The sequence below is a fragment of the Podarcis gaigeae genome, assembly GCF_964106915.1.
Source record: "Podarcis gaigeae genome assembly, chromosome: 2".
NCBI classification, from domain to species: domain Eukaryota; kingdom Metazoa; phylum Chordata; class Lepidosauria; order Squamata; family Lacertidae; genus Podarcis; species Podarcis gaigeae.
The window spans coordinates 120689874-120707175 of NC_139679.1; the positions used below are offsets into that span (position 1 = coordinate 120689874).

General features: G+C 45.5%; 1 protein-coding gene across 2 annotated transcripts; it reads left to right on the top strand.

Annotated features, from left to right (window-relative positions):
• Positions 1-1956: 1956 nt before the first annotated feature.
• On the top strand, positions 1957-17265 carry LOC310837654 (uncharacterized protein). 2 transcript variants are annotated; one of them, XM_083724579.1, is made up of 6 exons: positions 1957-2052; positions 4568-5062; positions 6811-6931; positions 8115-8197; positions 14919-15045; positions 16373-17265. In XM_083724579.1, the coding sequence occupies exons 2-6, from the start codon at positions 4646-4648 to the stop codon at positions 17119-17121; spliced, it is 1497 nt and encodes a 498-aa protein (XP_083580705.1). In that variant the 5' UTR covers positions 1957-2052; positions 4568-4645; the 3' UTR covers positions 17122-17265. The 2 variants fall into 2 exon arrangements, with proteins under 2 accessions (XP_083580705.1, XP_083580706.1); XM_083724580.1 differs by lacking the exon at positions 1957-2052 and adding an exon at positions 3907-4024 and having other exon boundaries at positions 4362-5062.
• Positions 17266-17302: the final 37 nt, after the last annotated feature.

The following is a 17302-nucleotide window of genomic DNA, read 5'->3' on the forward strand; positions in this document are numbered from 1 at the left end:
TGGACCCTGCCCCATGGTTCTCCTTGCCTTCCACCAAACACCCATCAAGTGTAAGGAGAGATTTACATTTCCCTGTTTCCCAGCCAAGTCAATAACACCCTTTTGTCTTCATCTGGGCTTGTTATTTCTGGAATGGCTCCCTGTCTGGCACTCAGGTATCAGGATGCCAGGAATTATCACTCAGGCAGAGGGGCTGCTGAGTAGCTGAGCTCACATGTCTATATGAATTTATGAAGTTTTCCCAGTGAGCCAGTACATAGATACATTTATCAGTGAATTCTTACATTTGGTATCATGCAGCAAAGGCCCTTTGAATAGATAGGAAGAAACTGTGCCAAAGTGTTTTGTGGGGACAAATCACAAAAGCGACTGCTGAGTTCGGGAGTGGGCTGCATGTGCGTGATATCTGCTGTAGGGGCACCCCCCCCAACCTATACATAAATTCTTGCAACATTTTATACAAAGCAAAACCCCAGTCTTTCCCAACCTCTAGCTTTTTGCTCCCTTGTGTCTCCTCGCTGTCAAACCCATTTCACAATGAGCAGAGCAGATAGGCTCCCACAGGCAGCTGATCGTAGAGGGTGGGGGAAGAGGCGGGTAGCCCACACTTCCGGTCATGCGGTGCGGGGCAGGAGCATCACGTGCAAGGCTCGGCCCCCAAACCTCTTTGGCACCCCCCTCTTTATTTATATTTTTTTGCACGGATGATCCAGAGACGCTGGTTGAAACCTGAAGAAACGTGCACCTGGGAGTCTCAGGCACTGTTTTGGGAAGGGGGGGCAGGATAGCTCAGTCGCTAGAGCAGGAGGGTCTTGGGTTCGAGTCCCGCGCTGGGCAAAAGATTCTTGCATTGCGCAGGTTTGGGCTGTGTTACTGGAAAAATCCGAGGGCTCCCTTGGACAAAAACAAAGACACCAACCAGGATAACCTGGAGCAAAACAGCAGCCTGTAGGCTTGGCCTTTATTGAGCTGTTGCAACAGGGTGTTCCCCTCACTTGCAGGAGAGAGGAAAGACACAGAAAAATGGTGTGCAAGACCTTATAAAAACTTTTGAAATTCCCCTCCTCTAGGTCAAGCCCACCCCCAGAAACATCATGCATACATTACAGAAAGGAGGGGTTGAGGGAGGAGTTGTGGTGGTAACCTGGGTGTCCTGTCACCTGGCTGGTTCCCTTCTCTCCCCTCCTCATGAGTCATTTTTCAGAAGACAAAAGGTAGTCGAAGTTTCCTGCCCCCTGAGGGAAGATCTGATCATTGTCCTTTGTTCCACTCCGTGCTGAATCCACCCCCATATGCAAGTTCTTTGCAATCTTGATTGTCTTCTGTCTAGGACCATCAGGGTTGGCATAGCAACTGGGCAGGGCTCCTGTGGATGTGCTGGGATGCTGAAGGGATTATGGCTGCCCTGTATCAAACCTTCCCCATTTTGTAGTCCTTCCTTACTGGAGTAAAATAAAAGTGGAACAGTGCAAATCCGATGTATGGTTGATTTTCTATGAATTTATAACAGAAGCGTAGTGTATGTAGTGTGTGAGTGTGAGTGAGGTTTGTGCAAACTGAATGATGGGGGGGAGGGGGTTCCTGCTACAGCTGGATGACCCCCGGGGGTCCCTTCCCCTTCTACGATTCCTCCTGCGCCTAACCAACAGAGGGCCTTCTCCTTAGTGGAGCACCCTCCCTTCAGATGTGAAGGAAATAAGCAGCTAGCCTATCTTTAAAAGACATCGGAAGGCAGCCCTGTTCAGGGAAGTTTTAAATGTTTAATATTTAATATTTAATGCTGTACTGTTTTTAACACTTGATGGGTAGCCACCCAGAGTGGCTGGGGAAACTCAGCCAGAGGGGAGGGGTATAAATAATAAATTATTATTATTATTATTATAACCTTCTAAGGGTTAAAGTGAGCGGAGGAGGATGCCTAGAAGGGAAGGCAATGGGAGGAAGGGGATGGGGCGGGGGGGGGTGCGGGGAGGGCGCCTCCACCCCTCTGCTTTCCTGCCCGGTTCATCTGTCTGTTGCAAGCGCTGCGTGGGTGATCCCTTCTGGGATCTGGTGAGCGGGGGCGGGGTGGGGGGCATGCACATTGTTTGTGCATTTGGGTGAAAGGGATCCGCAGGGCTGCGGGGGAAGGTGCATGGTCGGGGGTGGGGATAGGCAGGAAAATGACAGCTGGGGTGGGGTGGGGGCTGGGAACCCCCCTTGGGGGGGTACCCAGGTTCCTACTCTAGCCCAATGGTTGCCATTCATTTGATTTTGCATTCATTTTGGAATGAATTGATTCTAGAATGTATTTCAATTCACTGATTATGATTTGATGTTATTTTTTACTGTTAGCCGCTCTGAGCCCGGCTTTGTCTGAGGAGGGCAGGATATAAATTTTTAAAAATAATATTATTATTACGCCACCCAGTGAATGCCATACAAAGAAAGGGGAGGTGGATTGTTAACCTATTGGGAGATCGTGGGGGCCCAAGAACAGCAGGAGAGACCCCCATCCCATTTATCATTTCACCCCATCCTTCCTTCCTTCCCTCCTTCCTTCCATCCTACAGATTTATTTATTTATTTGATTTTCCATGTTAAAATTTACACTCACACCACAACATATTATATAAAAAAGAACAAGATTCCCAAGAATCTTCTGAACTTTCTTCTTTTCTTTCTTTCTTTCTTTCTTTCTTTCTTTCTTTCTTTCTTTCTTTCTTATGCTGCCTTCAGATGTCTTCTAAAAGTCTGGTACAGTGGCACCTCAGGTTACATATGCTTCAGGTTACATACGCTTCAGGTTACAGACTCCGCTAACCCAGAAATGGTGCCTCAGGTTAAGAATTTTGCTTGGTAGTTGTTTTTCTCTTTGACATCTGGTGGGAGGGCGTTCCACAGGGCGGGTGCCACCACCGAGAAGGCCCTTTGCCTGGTTCCCTGTAACCTCACTTCTTGGAGGGAGGGAATCGCCAGAAGGCCCTCAGCGCTGGACCTCAGTGTCCGGGCAGAATGATGGGGGTGGAGACGCTCCTTCTGGTATACTGGACCAAGGCAGTTTAGGGCTTTAAAGTACAGCACCAACACTTTGAATAGAACATACTTGTGTGGCTATGGTTTATAGACCATGAGATAGCTCAGTCGGCAGAGCATACAAATTCTAGAATCCTAGAGTTGGAAGGGATCCGGGGGCCATCTAGTCCAACCCCCCACAATGCAGGAAGAGGCAACTGTCTCTTGAGACGCTTAATCTCAGGGTTGTGGGTTTGAGCCCCACGTTTGGCAAAAAGATTCCTGCATTTCAGGGGGTTGGATTATAGGAACCTACAGTTCTGTGATTACAGAGTGAGGGTTAAAGGCCTTGGCTACGGACTTGGTGGAAGGCTGAGGGGAGGGGGAAGAGCTGTCAAGGTTGCTGCATCCTCTCAAAAAGATGGGAGGCTTCCAATGAAATCAATCAATCAATCAATCCATGGCCTTCATATGGAAGAATCGCCCTCCAGTATTTGTTGTGGGACTTGGCATACAATTCACCTGCTTCTACTTCCTTGGAAAGAGCTGTTTGCATGCCAGACTCACCCTGGTTTCCTGCGGGAAAATCTTCCAGCCCTGACAATGCAATAATTCTGGTCTTGTAGTAAGGTTAAAGCTTATTGGGAAATGATATATAATGAATTGAAAAGGATGTTCAAAATAACTTTTATTAAGAAAAACCCCAGAAGCTTTTCTTTTGGGAATTATAGGGATAGAACTACATAAATTATATAGAAATTTATGTATGTGGCTACAACAGCAAGAATGTTACTTGCCCCAAAATGGAAAGAAGCAGAAGTCCCAGAAGAAGAGGAGTAGATATAAAAACTTACGGAATATGCAGAAATGGCGAAACTTACAGGAAGAATAAGAAATCAAGATAACAAATTTCTTATAAAAGATTGGAAATGGTTCATTTAATATTTACAGATCAATTGTAAACAGATAAAAACATTAGCAGGATTAATGTAACAACCTGCAGTTTTATAACAGTATATATATTTAAAAGGTAAAGGTAAAGGTACCCCTGCCCGTACGGGCCAGTCTTGACAGACTCTGGGGTTGTGCGCCCATCTCACTCAAGAGGCCAGGGGCCAGCGCTGTCCGGAGACACTTCCGGGTCACGTGGCCAGCGTGACATCGCTGCTCTGGCGAGCCAGAGCCGCACACGGAAACGCCGTTTACCTTCCCGCTGGTAAGCGGTCCCTATTTATCTACTTGCACCCGGAGGTGCTTTCGAACTGCTAGGTTGGCAGGCGCTGGGACCGAGCAGCGGGAGCGCACCCCGCCGCAGGGATTCGAACCGCCGACCTTTCGATCGGCAAGTAAATATATATTTACAGAAGATAAATAAATGAGCAAGTAAAATGAACTTGAAGATGCAGAAGACATTAAAAAAAATAAGGGACAGCAGAAAGAGGGGAAGGAAGTCACAACCTGGAAATGTTAAATAGATTGTAAAACTAATAAAATGTATATATTTGAAAAAATATAAATAAACAAATAAGAGAATGCAATAATTCTCTAACAAGACAATGTGTTTGCTTTGCAGGAATCGGTGTAACACCTCTGGTCAGCACAGTTTTTGAAGAAGAAGGAAGATTCGGAATCTTTGGAGCCCAGATCAGTGATGGACAAGGAAGACTTAGCTGGGCCTACAAGAAGAAGAGTGTCTGATGACTTCAACATTGGGAACAGTGGAGAATTTTTGGAAAGAACCACACAGGAGATCCTGGGCGAGGAGAATGCCCTCAGCTCAGATGTACAGCGCCAGCAGTTCAGGCATTTCTGCTACCAGGAGGCCAAAGGGCCCCGAGAGGTTTGCAACCGGCTCCACCGCCTTTGCCGTGAGTGGCTGAAGCCAGAGCGACACACGAAAAATCAGATCCTGGACCTGGTGATCTTCGAGCAGTTCCTGGCTGTCCTCCCCCCAGAGATGGAGAACTGGGTGAGGGAATGTGGAGCGGAGACCAGCTATCAGGCGGTGGCCCTGGCTGAAGGTTTCCTCCTGAGCCGGGCAGAGGACAAGAAGCAAGAAGAGCAGCAGGTGAGAGCTTTATATCCTAATTTTTAGGGGGCAGGAGTGTGAGGGAGAGTACCCCATAATTCCTTTTGCCGGGAAAGAAATCACACATAGATTGCGAGTTTCCTTGGGCGTGGAGACTCCAGAATATTTCTGTGTCATCTGGTGGAATTTTATTTCCTAGGCTTTGGACTTTGATGCTCAGTATTTGCTATCCAGGCCAGCTCAGGAAATATTGGTGTCTTGATAAATATTAGTGTACCACCACTACTTAGTGATTGTTTGCATGATATATACAAAAGGTCGTTGAGTTTGTTTTTTTCCTTTGGTGAGAGTTGTTTTGGGGCTTTTCTTGGATTTTTAAAGCATTTTTTAATACAGTGGAACCTTGGTCTTCGAACTCCTCCGTAGTCGAATGTTTCAGTTCCCGAACGTCAAAAACCTGGAAGTAATTGCTCCGGTTTTCAAATGATTTTTGGAAGCCGAACGTGCTACGCGGTTTCCATTTTCATAGAATCATAGAATCATAGAGTTGGAAGAAACCACAAGGGCCATCGAGTCCAACCCCCTGCCAAGCAGGAAACACCATCAGAGCACTCCTGACATATGGTTGTCAAGCCTCTGCTTAAAGACCTCCAAAGAAGGAGACTCCACCACACTCCTGGGCAGCAAATTCCACTGTCGAACAGCTCTCACTGTCAGGAAGTTCCTCCTAATGTTTAGGTGGAATCTTTTTTCTTGTAGTTTGGAACCATTGCTCCGTGTCCGCTTCTCTGGAGCAGCAGAAAACAACCTTTCTCCCTCCTCTATGTGACATCCTTTTATATATTTGAACATGGCTATCATATCACCCCTTAACCGCCTCTTCTCCAGGCTAAACATGCCCAGCTCCCTTAGCCGTTCCTCATAAGGCATCGTTTCCAGGCCTTTGACCATTTTGGTTGCCCTCCTCTGGACACGCTCCAGTTTGTCAGTGTCCTTCTTGAACTGTGGTGCCCAGAACTGGACGCAGTACTCCAGGTGAGGTCTGACCAGAGCAGAATACAGTGGCACTATTACTTCCCTTGATCTAGATGCTATACTCCTATGGATGCAGCCCAGAATTGCATTGGCTTTTTTAGCTGCCGCGTCACACTGTTGGCTCATGTCAAGTTTGTGGTCAACCAAGACTCCTAGATCCTTTTCACATGTACTGCTCTCAAGCCAGGTGTCACCCATCTTGTATTTGTGCCTCTCGTTTTTTTTTGCCCAAGTGCAATACTTTACATTTCTCCCTGTTAAAATTCATCTTGTTTGTTTGGGCCCAGTTCTCTAATCTGTCAAGGTCGTTTTGAAGTGTGATCCTGTCCTCTGGGGTAATATATTTCCCTAATGTATCGAGGCTTCGGCTTTTCAGTTTTTGAACGTTTCAGAAGTCGAACGGTCTTCTGGAACGGATTACGTTTGGAAACCGAGATTCCACTGTATAAAAAAATCGCCGTGCTTGCTATACCCGTCTGGGTTTCCCTGGACATTTTGCCAGTTTAGCAAAAATCCGCCCGGACGTCATTTTGCAGCCCAGTTCCAGGATGTATCTGGGAAAACCAGGATGTATGATAGCTCTGTAATACCCTGCTATTTGGGATGTTAATAATGTCAGTAATAAGAATAATAATTCACACGTGAAAACCCCTGCTTCCCGTCATTTCCCAACCTTTTCTGAAAGCGTCTCAAGCCTTTTCCTCTGATATTGCTTTTCTAATCCTGCTCCCCATCCCCTGTTTCTGGCAAAGGGCCTGTTTGCAGAAGGGGCTGCTGGTTTCCCTGAGGCAGAGAAGACTCCTTTGGATGCCAGAGGGAGGCCCCTGAGATGGATGGTCGTGCAGGAGGGGGAACAAGGTGCCGCCATACCAGGTAAGGTTTAATGGGGCAGACCTGAACTTGCTCTGATCCTCTGCTATGCAATAAGAGGAGGAGGAGTTTGGATTTTTCACTACCCGAAGGCTAACATTCTCCTTTCCCTTCCTCCCCCACAACAAACACTCTGCGAGGTGAGTGGGGCTGAGAGACTTCAGAGAAGTGTGACTGGCCCAAGGTCACCCAGCAGCTGCATGTGGAGGAGCAGTGACGCGAACCCGGTTCCCCAGATTACGAGTCTACCGCTCTTAACCACGACACCACATAGTGGATGCAATAAAGACAGGGCAGCCCAACCTCTCAGACTAAGTGGGCTGCAAGAATACTTTGGCATGACACAGGGAATGGAGACAAAATTTGATTCCCCCTCTCCGGATGGTGCTGTGGGTTAAACCACAGAGCTTAGGGTTTGCCGATCAGAAGGTCGGCGGTTCGAATCCCCGCGACGGGGTGAGCTCCCGTTGCTCGGTCCCAGCTCCTGCCAACCTAGCAGTTCAAAAGCACGTCAAAGTGCAAGTTGATAAATAGGTACCGCTCTGGCAGGAAGGTAAACGGCGTTTCCGTGCGCTGTTCTGGTTCGCCAGAAGTGGCTTTGTCATGCTGGCCACATGACCCGGAAGCTGTACGCCGGCTCCCTTGGCCTATAGAGCAAGATGAGCACCGCAACCCCAGAGTCGGCCACGACTGGACCTGCAAGACAGGGCCTGCAAGACAGAGCTGTTCCACCTGGCCTTTGGTTTGGACTCAGTCTGACCCTTATGCTTCCCTCCCCTTATGGTTTTGATCTATGGCCTACTATTAAAATGAGGCTGCATTTTAAAATGTATTTTCAACCTGTATTTTAAATTGGTTCCCCCTCCCATTATGTTTTTATTGTAATTTTACTGGTATTTGCTGCCCCGAGCCCGGCTAATACCGGCAGGGGAGGGCGGGGTACAAATTAAAAAATATTCTTGTTGTTGTTGTTGTTGTTCCACATGGAGGAAAACGCTTGATTTGTAAGTAATGGCCTACGAGGAGTGGAGATGAATAAAAAAAAGGGGGGACCTAAACATTCAGAGTGTATAAAACGGGTGAGACAATCTGTAAACTTACCTCAGTGTGTATTTTCAACATGTGGCTCTTGGCCTCTGAGGCATATGCCTGCTGGTGTCTCTTTCCCCCTCCTTGTCTCTCGCAGGTGATGGAATGATGCTGGAAGGACCATCTCGGCTGCATCTTCCTTCTGGCAGAGGGGAAGCAGTTGCCATGGCAACAGATCAGGTAGGGGAAAAGAAGGGCTGGGGGGGGGGCAGTCCCTCTGCCCGCTGCCACCTCCCTGGGCCTGACCGAATCTCTCTCCTTCCCTTTGATTCTTCCTTTGACGAAGGCTGTGGGTCCCCATCGTTAAGGTTTAAATCCTTATTTCATTTTTAGAAATAAAGTGATACGGAGGGGGGGGGGGAGTTAAGGGGCGAAAAGAACCACGATGTGCGTAAGAAAGAGAAAAAAATGAGTTAAAATAAACAAAGTGCAAAAGCCTAATGTAATATACTCCCATACATTCTTATACAAATTGATGCTGTAATCATAATAAATTATTATCCTCTTTTCTTGCTTTTTTAAAATAATTTTTTATTGGTTTTACATAAAGTTGAACACAATAAACATAGCCATGCTGAGGAAAAAATAAAAAGAGGTTCTTTCTAACCTTCAGACCTCCTTCCCTCCCACCATGGGTTCCATTTCCTAAAAATAAAAATAAAAGAATTCCTGCATCATTTACCGTTATCTATCTGCGATATAATGATAGTAACCAAAGTTCATTTTACTTTACAAGTGTCATTGCATTCCTGCCAAGGATTTCAACTGCCTACAGTGGTCTTTCGAATATATTAAAAAGGTTATTCCAGTCTTCTGAAAATACTTGGTCTTCCTGGTTGGCGATCTTTCCCGTCACGTTTTGCCATTTCTGCATATTCCATCGCCCAGTCTTCTCTGGGCGGTATTTTCCTTCTTTCCATCTCTGGGCCAGAAGCATCATCCTAATACTACTGCTACTACTACTACTACTACTACTACTACTACTACTACGACTACTACTAATTTATTATTTAAACCCCGCCCATCAGGCTGGGTTTCCCCAGCCACTCTGGGCGGCTTCCAACAGAATATTAAAATACAATAGCCTATTAAACATTAAAAGCTTCCCTAAACAGGGCTGCCTTCAGATGTCTTCTAAAAGTCTGGTAGTTGTTCTTCTCTTTGACATCTGATGGGAGGACGTTCCACAGGGCGGGTGCCACTACCGAGAAGGCCCTCTGCCTGCTTCCCTGTAACTTGGCTTCTCGCAGGGAGGGAACCACCAGAAGCCCTCAGAGCTGGACCTCAGTGTCCGGGCAGAATAATGGGGGTGGAGACGCTCCTTCAGATATACTGGACCGAGGCCGTTTAGGGCTTTAAAGGTCAGCACCAACACTTTGAATTGTGCTCAGAAACATACTGGAAGCCAATGAAGATCTTTCAGGACCGGTGTTATATGGTCTCGGTGGCCGCTCCCAGTCACCAGTCTAGCTGCCGCATTCTGGATTAGTTGTAGTTTCCGGGTCACCTTCAAAGGTAGCCCCACGTAGAGCGCATTGCAGTAGTCCAAGCAGGAGATAACCAGAAAATGCACCACTCTGGCGAGGCAGTCCATGTTGGTTTCTGCTTCCTTCACTGAGCAGCGAAATGCTTGTCACAAGACAATGTTTACATTCCACAGTCAAATGCTGTTGGGTTTTCTCACGGGAAAGGAGACTGGATGTGACGTACACTGGTTTCCTGTTTTTCACTGTTCTTTGCAGTTCAGTGTGTTGTTCTCTCCATGCTTTAGAGGAGAGAGGATGCTTTTCTCTGCTCCGGCAGAGGCAAGATGTTTTTCTGTAATCTACCAGCTTTGAAGTGTAAATAAAGCAATATAGAGTATGTGGCACGTACTCCTCATCCTTCCGCTGTGCACGGGACGCTGCTCATCACCAACACTTGGTTATGGGCTCCAGAAGTTGAATCGGAGTGCCGGCAAAGGATCGGAATGCAGAGGGACAGATCGGAACGGAATCTGCTCTGCGCGTCAAGATGATTGATGAGGTATGTGCTACTGCTCTGGGCAGCCTGCCAGCTTCTAATTAATGGCTTTATGGCTGGACTTTGGACTTTTAAGGCCGTTTTGCCGGGCTCAAAGGAACAAGCTCCTATGCTGGGGAAATCGAAAGTAACTTTTAAAAGTGCTTTTGGAATAAAGCAGCTGCAGCAGTGACGCAGCATGAATTTAAGGCAGCAGAGAGAAAGCACTTTTGAACTTGCCTTTGGAATGAGGTTTGAAGCAGCTGCAATTAAGCAGAGTGGCACAGGCTCACAGGCAGAGGCTGTTTTGGACTTGCTTTTGGAATGAAGCAGCTGTACACAGACACAGCTAGTATAAAGCAGCCTGATTTAAAGCAGCAGAGATGATGCAGAAGGCTAATGCCAAAGTCATGATGGCTAGCTGCAGAAGGCTGGATGAGGCAAGTGGGGAATTTGATGCCAATCAGCCAAATGCTCAACTCACAGTAGCCTGTGATACTGCCGTGATTCTGAATGAAGCAGATCGCCGGGGTGCTAGCTGCATGGGCAAGGGGGAGACTTCACAGTCGTCATCCCATAGTGCAGTGGAACCACCAGATGGCGCCAAAGCTTTGAAGGCAGTGAAATGCTACTCGTGTGGACGTCTAGGCCATATGAAGAGGGAATGCAGAAATCCCAGGGCCAAGACAGAGCAGCGCAGCGAAAGCTCATCGCGTGGAAAAGGCCGAGGCAAAGGCAAAGGTCCGGTGTCCAGGACAACGCAGCACAAGGCAATGGTCTCACGCTTCACTCCAAAAGTTGCAGAGGTCCAGAAGACGTCTAGATCTTTCTTCGTTGTTGATTCAGCGGCGACCCACCACATGTGCAACGATAAGCGACTGTTCGTGTCATTTACACCGCAGGAAGGTGCGATTCACCAGGCGGATGACCACACAATCCCCAGTAAAGGCTACGGAACTGTTGTTCTTCACAGTTTGGACTTATCGATACAGGATGTGCTTTATGTGCCAGATGCCAAGCATAATCTGCTCAGCGTTGGACAGCTGAATGAGCGGAAAATTGACGTTTCCTTTAAGAACAAAAGGTGCATCATCACAAAGAAAAATGATTATGTATTGCATGCTGAATATGTTGATCGTTTGTATGTTTTGTATTTTGATGATGTTGTGCAGGATGACACTTGTTGCATTGCAGGTTCTAACAAAAGTTTGCATGCAGAATGTATTCACGATTTTCATCGAAAATTTGGTCATTTGCATTTTGAGGCAGTATCTAAAATGCCTGCCTTGGTTGAAGGTATGACTATTAAACCCTGCAGGTACCACATGAAGTGCAAGGCATGCGCAGCAAACAAAGTGAAAATGGCTGCGAAAGGTAAGGTGTCTAGTAGGCAAGCTACAGAACCATACCAGGTTGTTCATGCTGATTTGGTTGGACCACTAGCGCCCTCTTTGGGTGGAAACAGGTACTTCATGGTTCTCATTGATGCATTTTCCAGGTATATTTATGTGTACAATCTCAAGCAGAAATCAGAGGCTTTTCCAAGGTTCAAGGAATTCTGTGCTTGGTTGGAAAATGTGCATGGTAAGAAGATAAAAATTCTTTTCAGTGATCGCGGGGGAGAATTCACTTCTCAGCAGTTTGAAGCTTTTCTGACTGAGAAAGGAATTCAACACGATTTGTCTAGTCCTCGTTCGCCATGGCAGAATGGACTTGCGGAACGAGCAAATCAGACGTTGCTTCAAGGGTTAAAAACCTTGCTGCATGATGCAAATCTTCCAGAGAGTTATTGGGCCGAAGCTCTCTCATGTTTTGTTTACAGTTATAATCGCAGGTTATCTTCAGCGATTGGTTGTACCCCCTATGAGAAGATGTTTGGCAAGAAGCCATACATCAAACACATGAAAATTTTTGGTTCTGACATGTGGGTTCACTCACCACAAAGCTCCAAGTTAGACAAGCGTGGATTGCATGGTATCTTTCTAGGTTATCAGAAAGGGTCTTACAGAATAATAATGACTGACTCTAAGGCAATTAAGCTCACAAGAAGTGTTGAGTACAATGCCAAGTGGGGGGAGAATGTGGGAATTTTCCAATGTTATCCTGATGACAGTGATGAGACTGAGGATAGTCAAAAGCAACCACAACAACCCACACCCACTGATGAAGGTTCTGATTCTGAGTCTGAAACTGAATCGGGTGATTCAGAGGATTTCAAGAGTGCGAAAGCCTCTATGCGACCCTCTGAAAGCTCTGATCAAGAATTAGAGGAACCATTGTTCACAATAGGTCACTTTTCTCCTAAGAAGGAAGAGGAGAGTATTGAAGACTTAAGGCTAATTCGTAGGTCACAGAGAGCCACAAAAGGCAGACCTCCAAAGAGATTTGCTGATGAGTTTGCTAAGATAGCAGTAACAGCTGTTAAAAGCTCCAAGAAGGTGTTTGAACCTTCAAGTTTCCAAGAAATCCAGGATTTGGATTCAAAGGAAGCTGAGCCATGGTTAAATGCCATGAAGGCTGAGCTTGATTCCTTGGAAAGGAACAAAACATGGGACCTTGTTCCAGTAGTTCCAGGAATGAAACTGCTTGGAAGCAAATGGGTCTTCAAAGCGAAGACAGATCAAAATGGCAAGATAGTCAGACACAAAGCCAGATTGGTAGCCAGAGGTTTTGCACAGGTACCAGGTGAAGACTATCACGAGACCTACTCACCCACCGTGAGGTATGAGAGCATTAGGCTTATGCTCAAGCTAGCTGCAGAGGAGAATCTACACATTAGTCACCATGATGTGAATACAGCTTTTCTGTACGGATCTCTAGATGAATCACTTTATATGCTTCCACCTGATGGCGTACAGGTAAAACAGGGATTTGTTTGTGCTCTGAAAAAGTCCCTTTATGGTCTCAAACAAAGTGCACGGTGTTGGCACACAAAACTCACTGAAGTATTGTTTTCTCTAGGTTTTAAGCAAGGGAAAGCTGATCCATGTGTTTTTGTCAAAGAAGAGGGGCAAAAGAAACTGTATTGTTTGTTTTATGTTGATGATCTTTTATTCTTTTGGGAAGATGTCACAATGTACAATAACGCCCTAGCTCAACTGAAAGAGCACTTTGACATGAAAGATCTTGGTGAGGTAAACAACTACCTATCTCTGGAAATAGAGAGAGATGAAGATGGTAACATTCTAGTACACCAGTCACGTAAAATTGCTGATGTGTTAAGCAAACTAAACCTGATGGATGCTAACCCTGTAGACACACCGATGACAACAGGTTATCAGGTAGATGACACTGAAGAAGCATTTTCTGATACTACACTGTACAGAAGTGTGCTAGGCAAGCTAAACTTCATTGCCAGATGTTCAAGACCAGACATTGCTGTTAGCTGTAATTTGCTAAGCAGACAAGTCAACAATCCTACTGTTAAGGATTGGAAAGCTCTGAAACGCATAGCGCGGTATTTGAAAGGCACTATGCATTACAGACTGAGATTTAACAATCAGAAGTCTGGTGGTCTTGAGATATTTGCAGATGCAAGTTTTGGAAGTGACACTACAGACAGGAAAAGTACGTCTGGAGTTTGCTATAAGTACAATCAGGGTCTATTTGATTGGTCATGCAAGAAGCAAACAACAGTTAGCTTAAGTACTTGTGAAGCTGAACTGAATGCACTGTCTTATTCACTTAAGGATTGTGAATGGTTGTTACAATTGTGCAAAGACATGAAAATTCCTGTCAAATGTCCAATCCAGGTTTACCAGGACAACAAAGCATGTTTGGCTTTGCTGAATTCTGAAGGTTGTAAGCAAAGCACAAAGCACTTGCAATTGAAGTTGCAACATGCTAGGGAACGTATTCAAAAGGGACTCGTAACGGTGTCCTATATGCCAGGTAATGAAATTCCTGCTGATGTATTGTCCAAGATTGTATCAAGGGATCAACACTGTACCTATGTGCAGAAGTTGGGTTTGTACTGATATTGTACGAACACGCTGCCCAGTGATGTTCACAGAAAGGGGGAGGATGTTGGTTTCTGCTTCCTTCACTGAGCAGCGAAATGCTTGTCACAAGACAATGTTTACATTCCACAGTCAAATGCTGTTGGGTTTTCTCACGGGAAAGGAGACTGGATGTGACGTACACTGGTTTCCTGTTTTTCACTGTTCTTTGCAGTTCAGTGTGTTGTTCTCTCCATGCTTTAGAGGAGAGAGGATGCTTTTCTCTGCTCCGGCAGAGGCAAGATGTTTTTCTGTAATCTACCAGCTTTGAAGTGTAAATAAAGCAATATAGAGTATGTGGCACGTACTCCTCATCCTTCCGCTGTGCACGGGACGCTGCTCATCACCAACAGTCCACGGGCATACATTGATATTAATAGCCTGCTACTTCCTGTATGAACTCATATTCCAAACGTTGTCAGATTTTAACCTGGTTTAAAATCCTGGACAATAAGACCCGGCCACCTTTCCTTTGTCTAGCCTTCTGGATTTTGCTGGTAGATCATGTTTAAAGGTAAAGGGACCCCTGACCATTAGGTCCAGTCGTGACCGACTCTGGGGTTGCGGCGCTCATCTCACTTTACTGGCCGAGGGAACCAGCGTACAGCTTCCAGGTCATGTGGCCAGAATGACTAAGCCGCTTCTGGCAAACCAGAACAGCGCACAGAAACACAGCTTACCTTCTGGCTATTTATCTACTTGCACTTTAAGGTGCTTCCAAACTGCTAGGTTGGCAGCAGCTGGGACCGAGCAACGGGAGCTCACCCCGTCGCAGGGATTCGAACCACCGACCTTCTGATTGGCAAGCCTTGGGCTCTGTGGTTTAGACCACAGCGCCACCCGTGTCCCAGATCATGTTTATGTTCCCTTTAAAGAGGAACATGTTAATCTTTCTCTTTTAGGGTCCCGTGTCGTTCCAGGATGTGGCTGTGCATTTCACCAAGGAGGAATGGGCTCTGCTGGATCCTGACCAGAGAGGGCTACACAAGGAAGTCATGGAGGAAAACTGTAAGGTCGTCGTCTCCCTTGGTGAGGCTCTGTGTTTCTCTCGTGTTTCTGTGGTGATCCTGCAGCCATCCAGGGTTTGGCTTGGCTTTTATTATCTATTTTGTGTTCTTATTTTGTATTTTAATATCATAGCTGTCAACGTTTCCCTCTTTTTAAGGGAAATTCCGTTATTCCGAATAGGATTCCTCGCAAGAAAAGGGAAAAGTTGACAGCTACGTTTAATATTATGGAACTCCTGAAGAGCTTTGGGTAAAGGGTACTATTCAAATTTTAATAAGTAACTACAGTCGTACCTTGATTTTCGAACAGAATGCGTTCCGGAAGTCCATTCAACTTCCGAAACGTTTGGAAACCAAGGCGCGGCTTCTGATTGGCAGTAGGGGCGTCCTGCAGCCAATCAGAAGCTGCGGAAGTTGCTCCGGGCATTCGGCTTCTGAGGCAAAGTTCAAAGTTGATCTAAGCTGTTTGAAAATCAAGGTACAACCGTAAATAAATAAAAATTCAGATGTTGCTGGATTTCACCTCCTGCCATCCCAGACTATTGATCCTTTTAACTTTTTTATGGTTTTATTGTTATGGCTTTGTTTTCATTTCTGCAAACCGCTTTGATATATCTTTTGTAATGATACAGTGGTACCTCGGGTTACATACGCTTCAGGTTACAGACGCTTCAGGTTACAGACTCCGCTAACCCAGAAATAGTACCTCTGGTTAAGAACTTGGCTTCAGGATGAAGTGGCAGCTGGAGGCCCCATTAGCTAAAGTGGTGCTTCAGGTTAAAAACAGTTTCAGGTTAAGAACGGATCTCCAGAACGAATTAAGTTCTTAACCCGAGGTACCACTATACTGCACTATATAAATATAGATACATAAATCAATATAAAATCTGTTTTAAAGTCCTTAAAGGGCTTAAAGGTAATGTCCAAAATGTTATTTCTTTATTTATTCTAAAAACTGTAAAACAACAACAACCCATAAAAATCAGCATAAATTAACAGATAGGACATTTCTTGTGCTATAGAATCTCATGCCCCATCCTGCCCCACTGCTGGCATGTATAAATGCTAAAATTCAAACTTTATACATTAGTTTTTCTATAGTTCTGTAATTCCACTTTTCCATATAAATGAAAAGCCTAATTGAATTTATTTTTAAAAAATATTGCAAAATGGAGATTTTGTTAGATAGGATATTATATATATCCATAGTTGCAAAACAACATCAGAAACGACATTCTGTTTTGTAAATTGCCGTCCTATCTTGCCTCAGATGTTTCAAGCATTGGAATATATACTATGTGATTTGGGGCTCCATTTCTATCTCAGTCTCTTTCCTGTTTCCATTGCAGCAGGTGGAAAGGGTTTTCAGCATGATTCCAGCCCCACCACACCTCAAAGGACGCCTGCAAATGACAAACCATACCAGTGCCAGGAATGTGGAAAGAGCTTCTCTCACAAGTGGGTTCTCACTAATCATCAAAGAATTCACACAGGGGAGAAACCATACAAATGCTTGGAGTGTGGAAAGTGCTTCACTCGGAAGGTGAACCTCATCCCTCATCAGAGAATCCACACAGGGGAGAAACCATACCAGTGCTTGGAATGTGGAAAGACCTTCAGGCAGAAGAGATATCTCACTTCACATCAAACCATTCACACAGGACAGAAATTATTTCAGTGCTTGGAGTGCGGAAAGAGCTTCAGGCACAATATAACTCTAACGAATCACCAAAAATTTCACACGGGAGAGACGCCGTATCAATGCTTACAGTGCGGAAAGAGCTTCATCAGTATTTCCCACCTTACGTCCCACCAAACACTTCACACAGGGGAGAAACCGTATCAGTGCCCCGAGTGCGAGAAACGCTTCACTCAGAAGAGTCACCTGACCTCTCACCAAACAATTCACACAGGGGAGACGCCATATAAATGTTTGGAGTGTGGGAAGTGCTTCCGTCTCAGCAGATACCTCACTTCTCATCAGAGAATCCACACAGGGGAGAAACCTTATCGGTGCTCAGAGTGTGGAAAAAGCTTTGGTGAAAAGAAAACATTAGCTTCTCATCAAAAGAATTCACACCCTGGGGAAACCGTGTAATTGATTAGAGAGTGGAAAATACTTCCATCTGAACAGTAATCTCATCATTTGTAATCTGTCACCATTGGAGATGCAATAAAAAGTTATTTACAAAAACAACAACCCAAAACCCAATGATCTCGTCAAATAATTCACCAAGCAGAATCCATATCAACATCACCTCAGCATTACTGCACACCTT

Excerpts from the sequence above, each read along its gene's own strand:
- LOC310837654 (XM_083724579.1), top strand. The coding sequence starts at position 4,646 with ATGGACAAGGAAGACTTAGCTGGGCCTACAAGAAGAAGAGTGTCTGAT. Across the intron at positions 6,932-8,114 it reads ACAAGGTGCCGCCATACCAG|GTGATGGAATGATGCTGGAA; the intron begins GTAAGGTTTAAT and ends TGTCTCTCGCAG. Across the intron at positions 8,198-14,918 it reads TTGCCATGGCAACAGATCAG|GGTCCCGTGTCGTTCCAGGA; the intron begins GTAGGGGAAAAG and ends TTTCTCTTTTAG.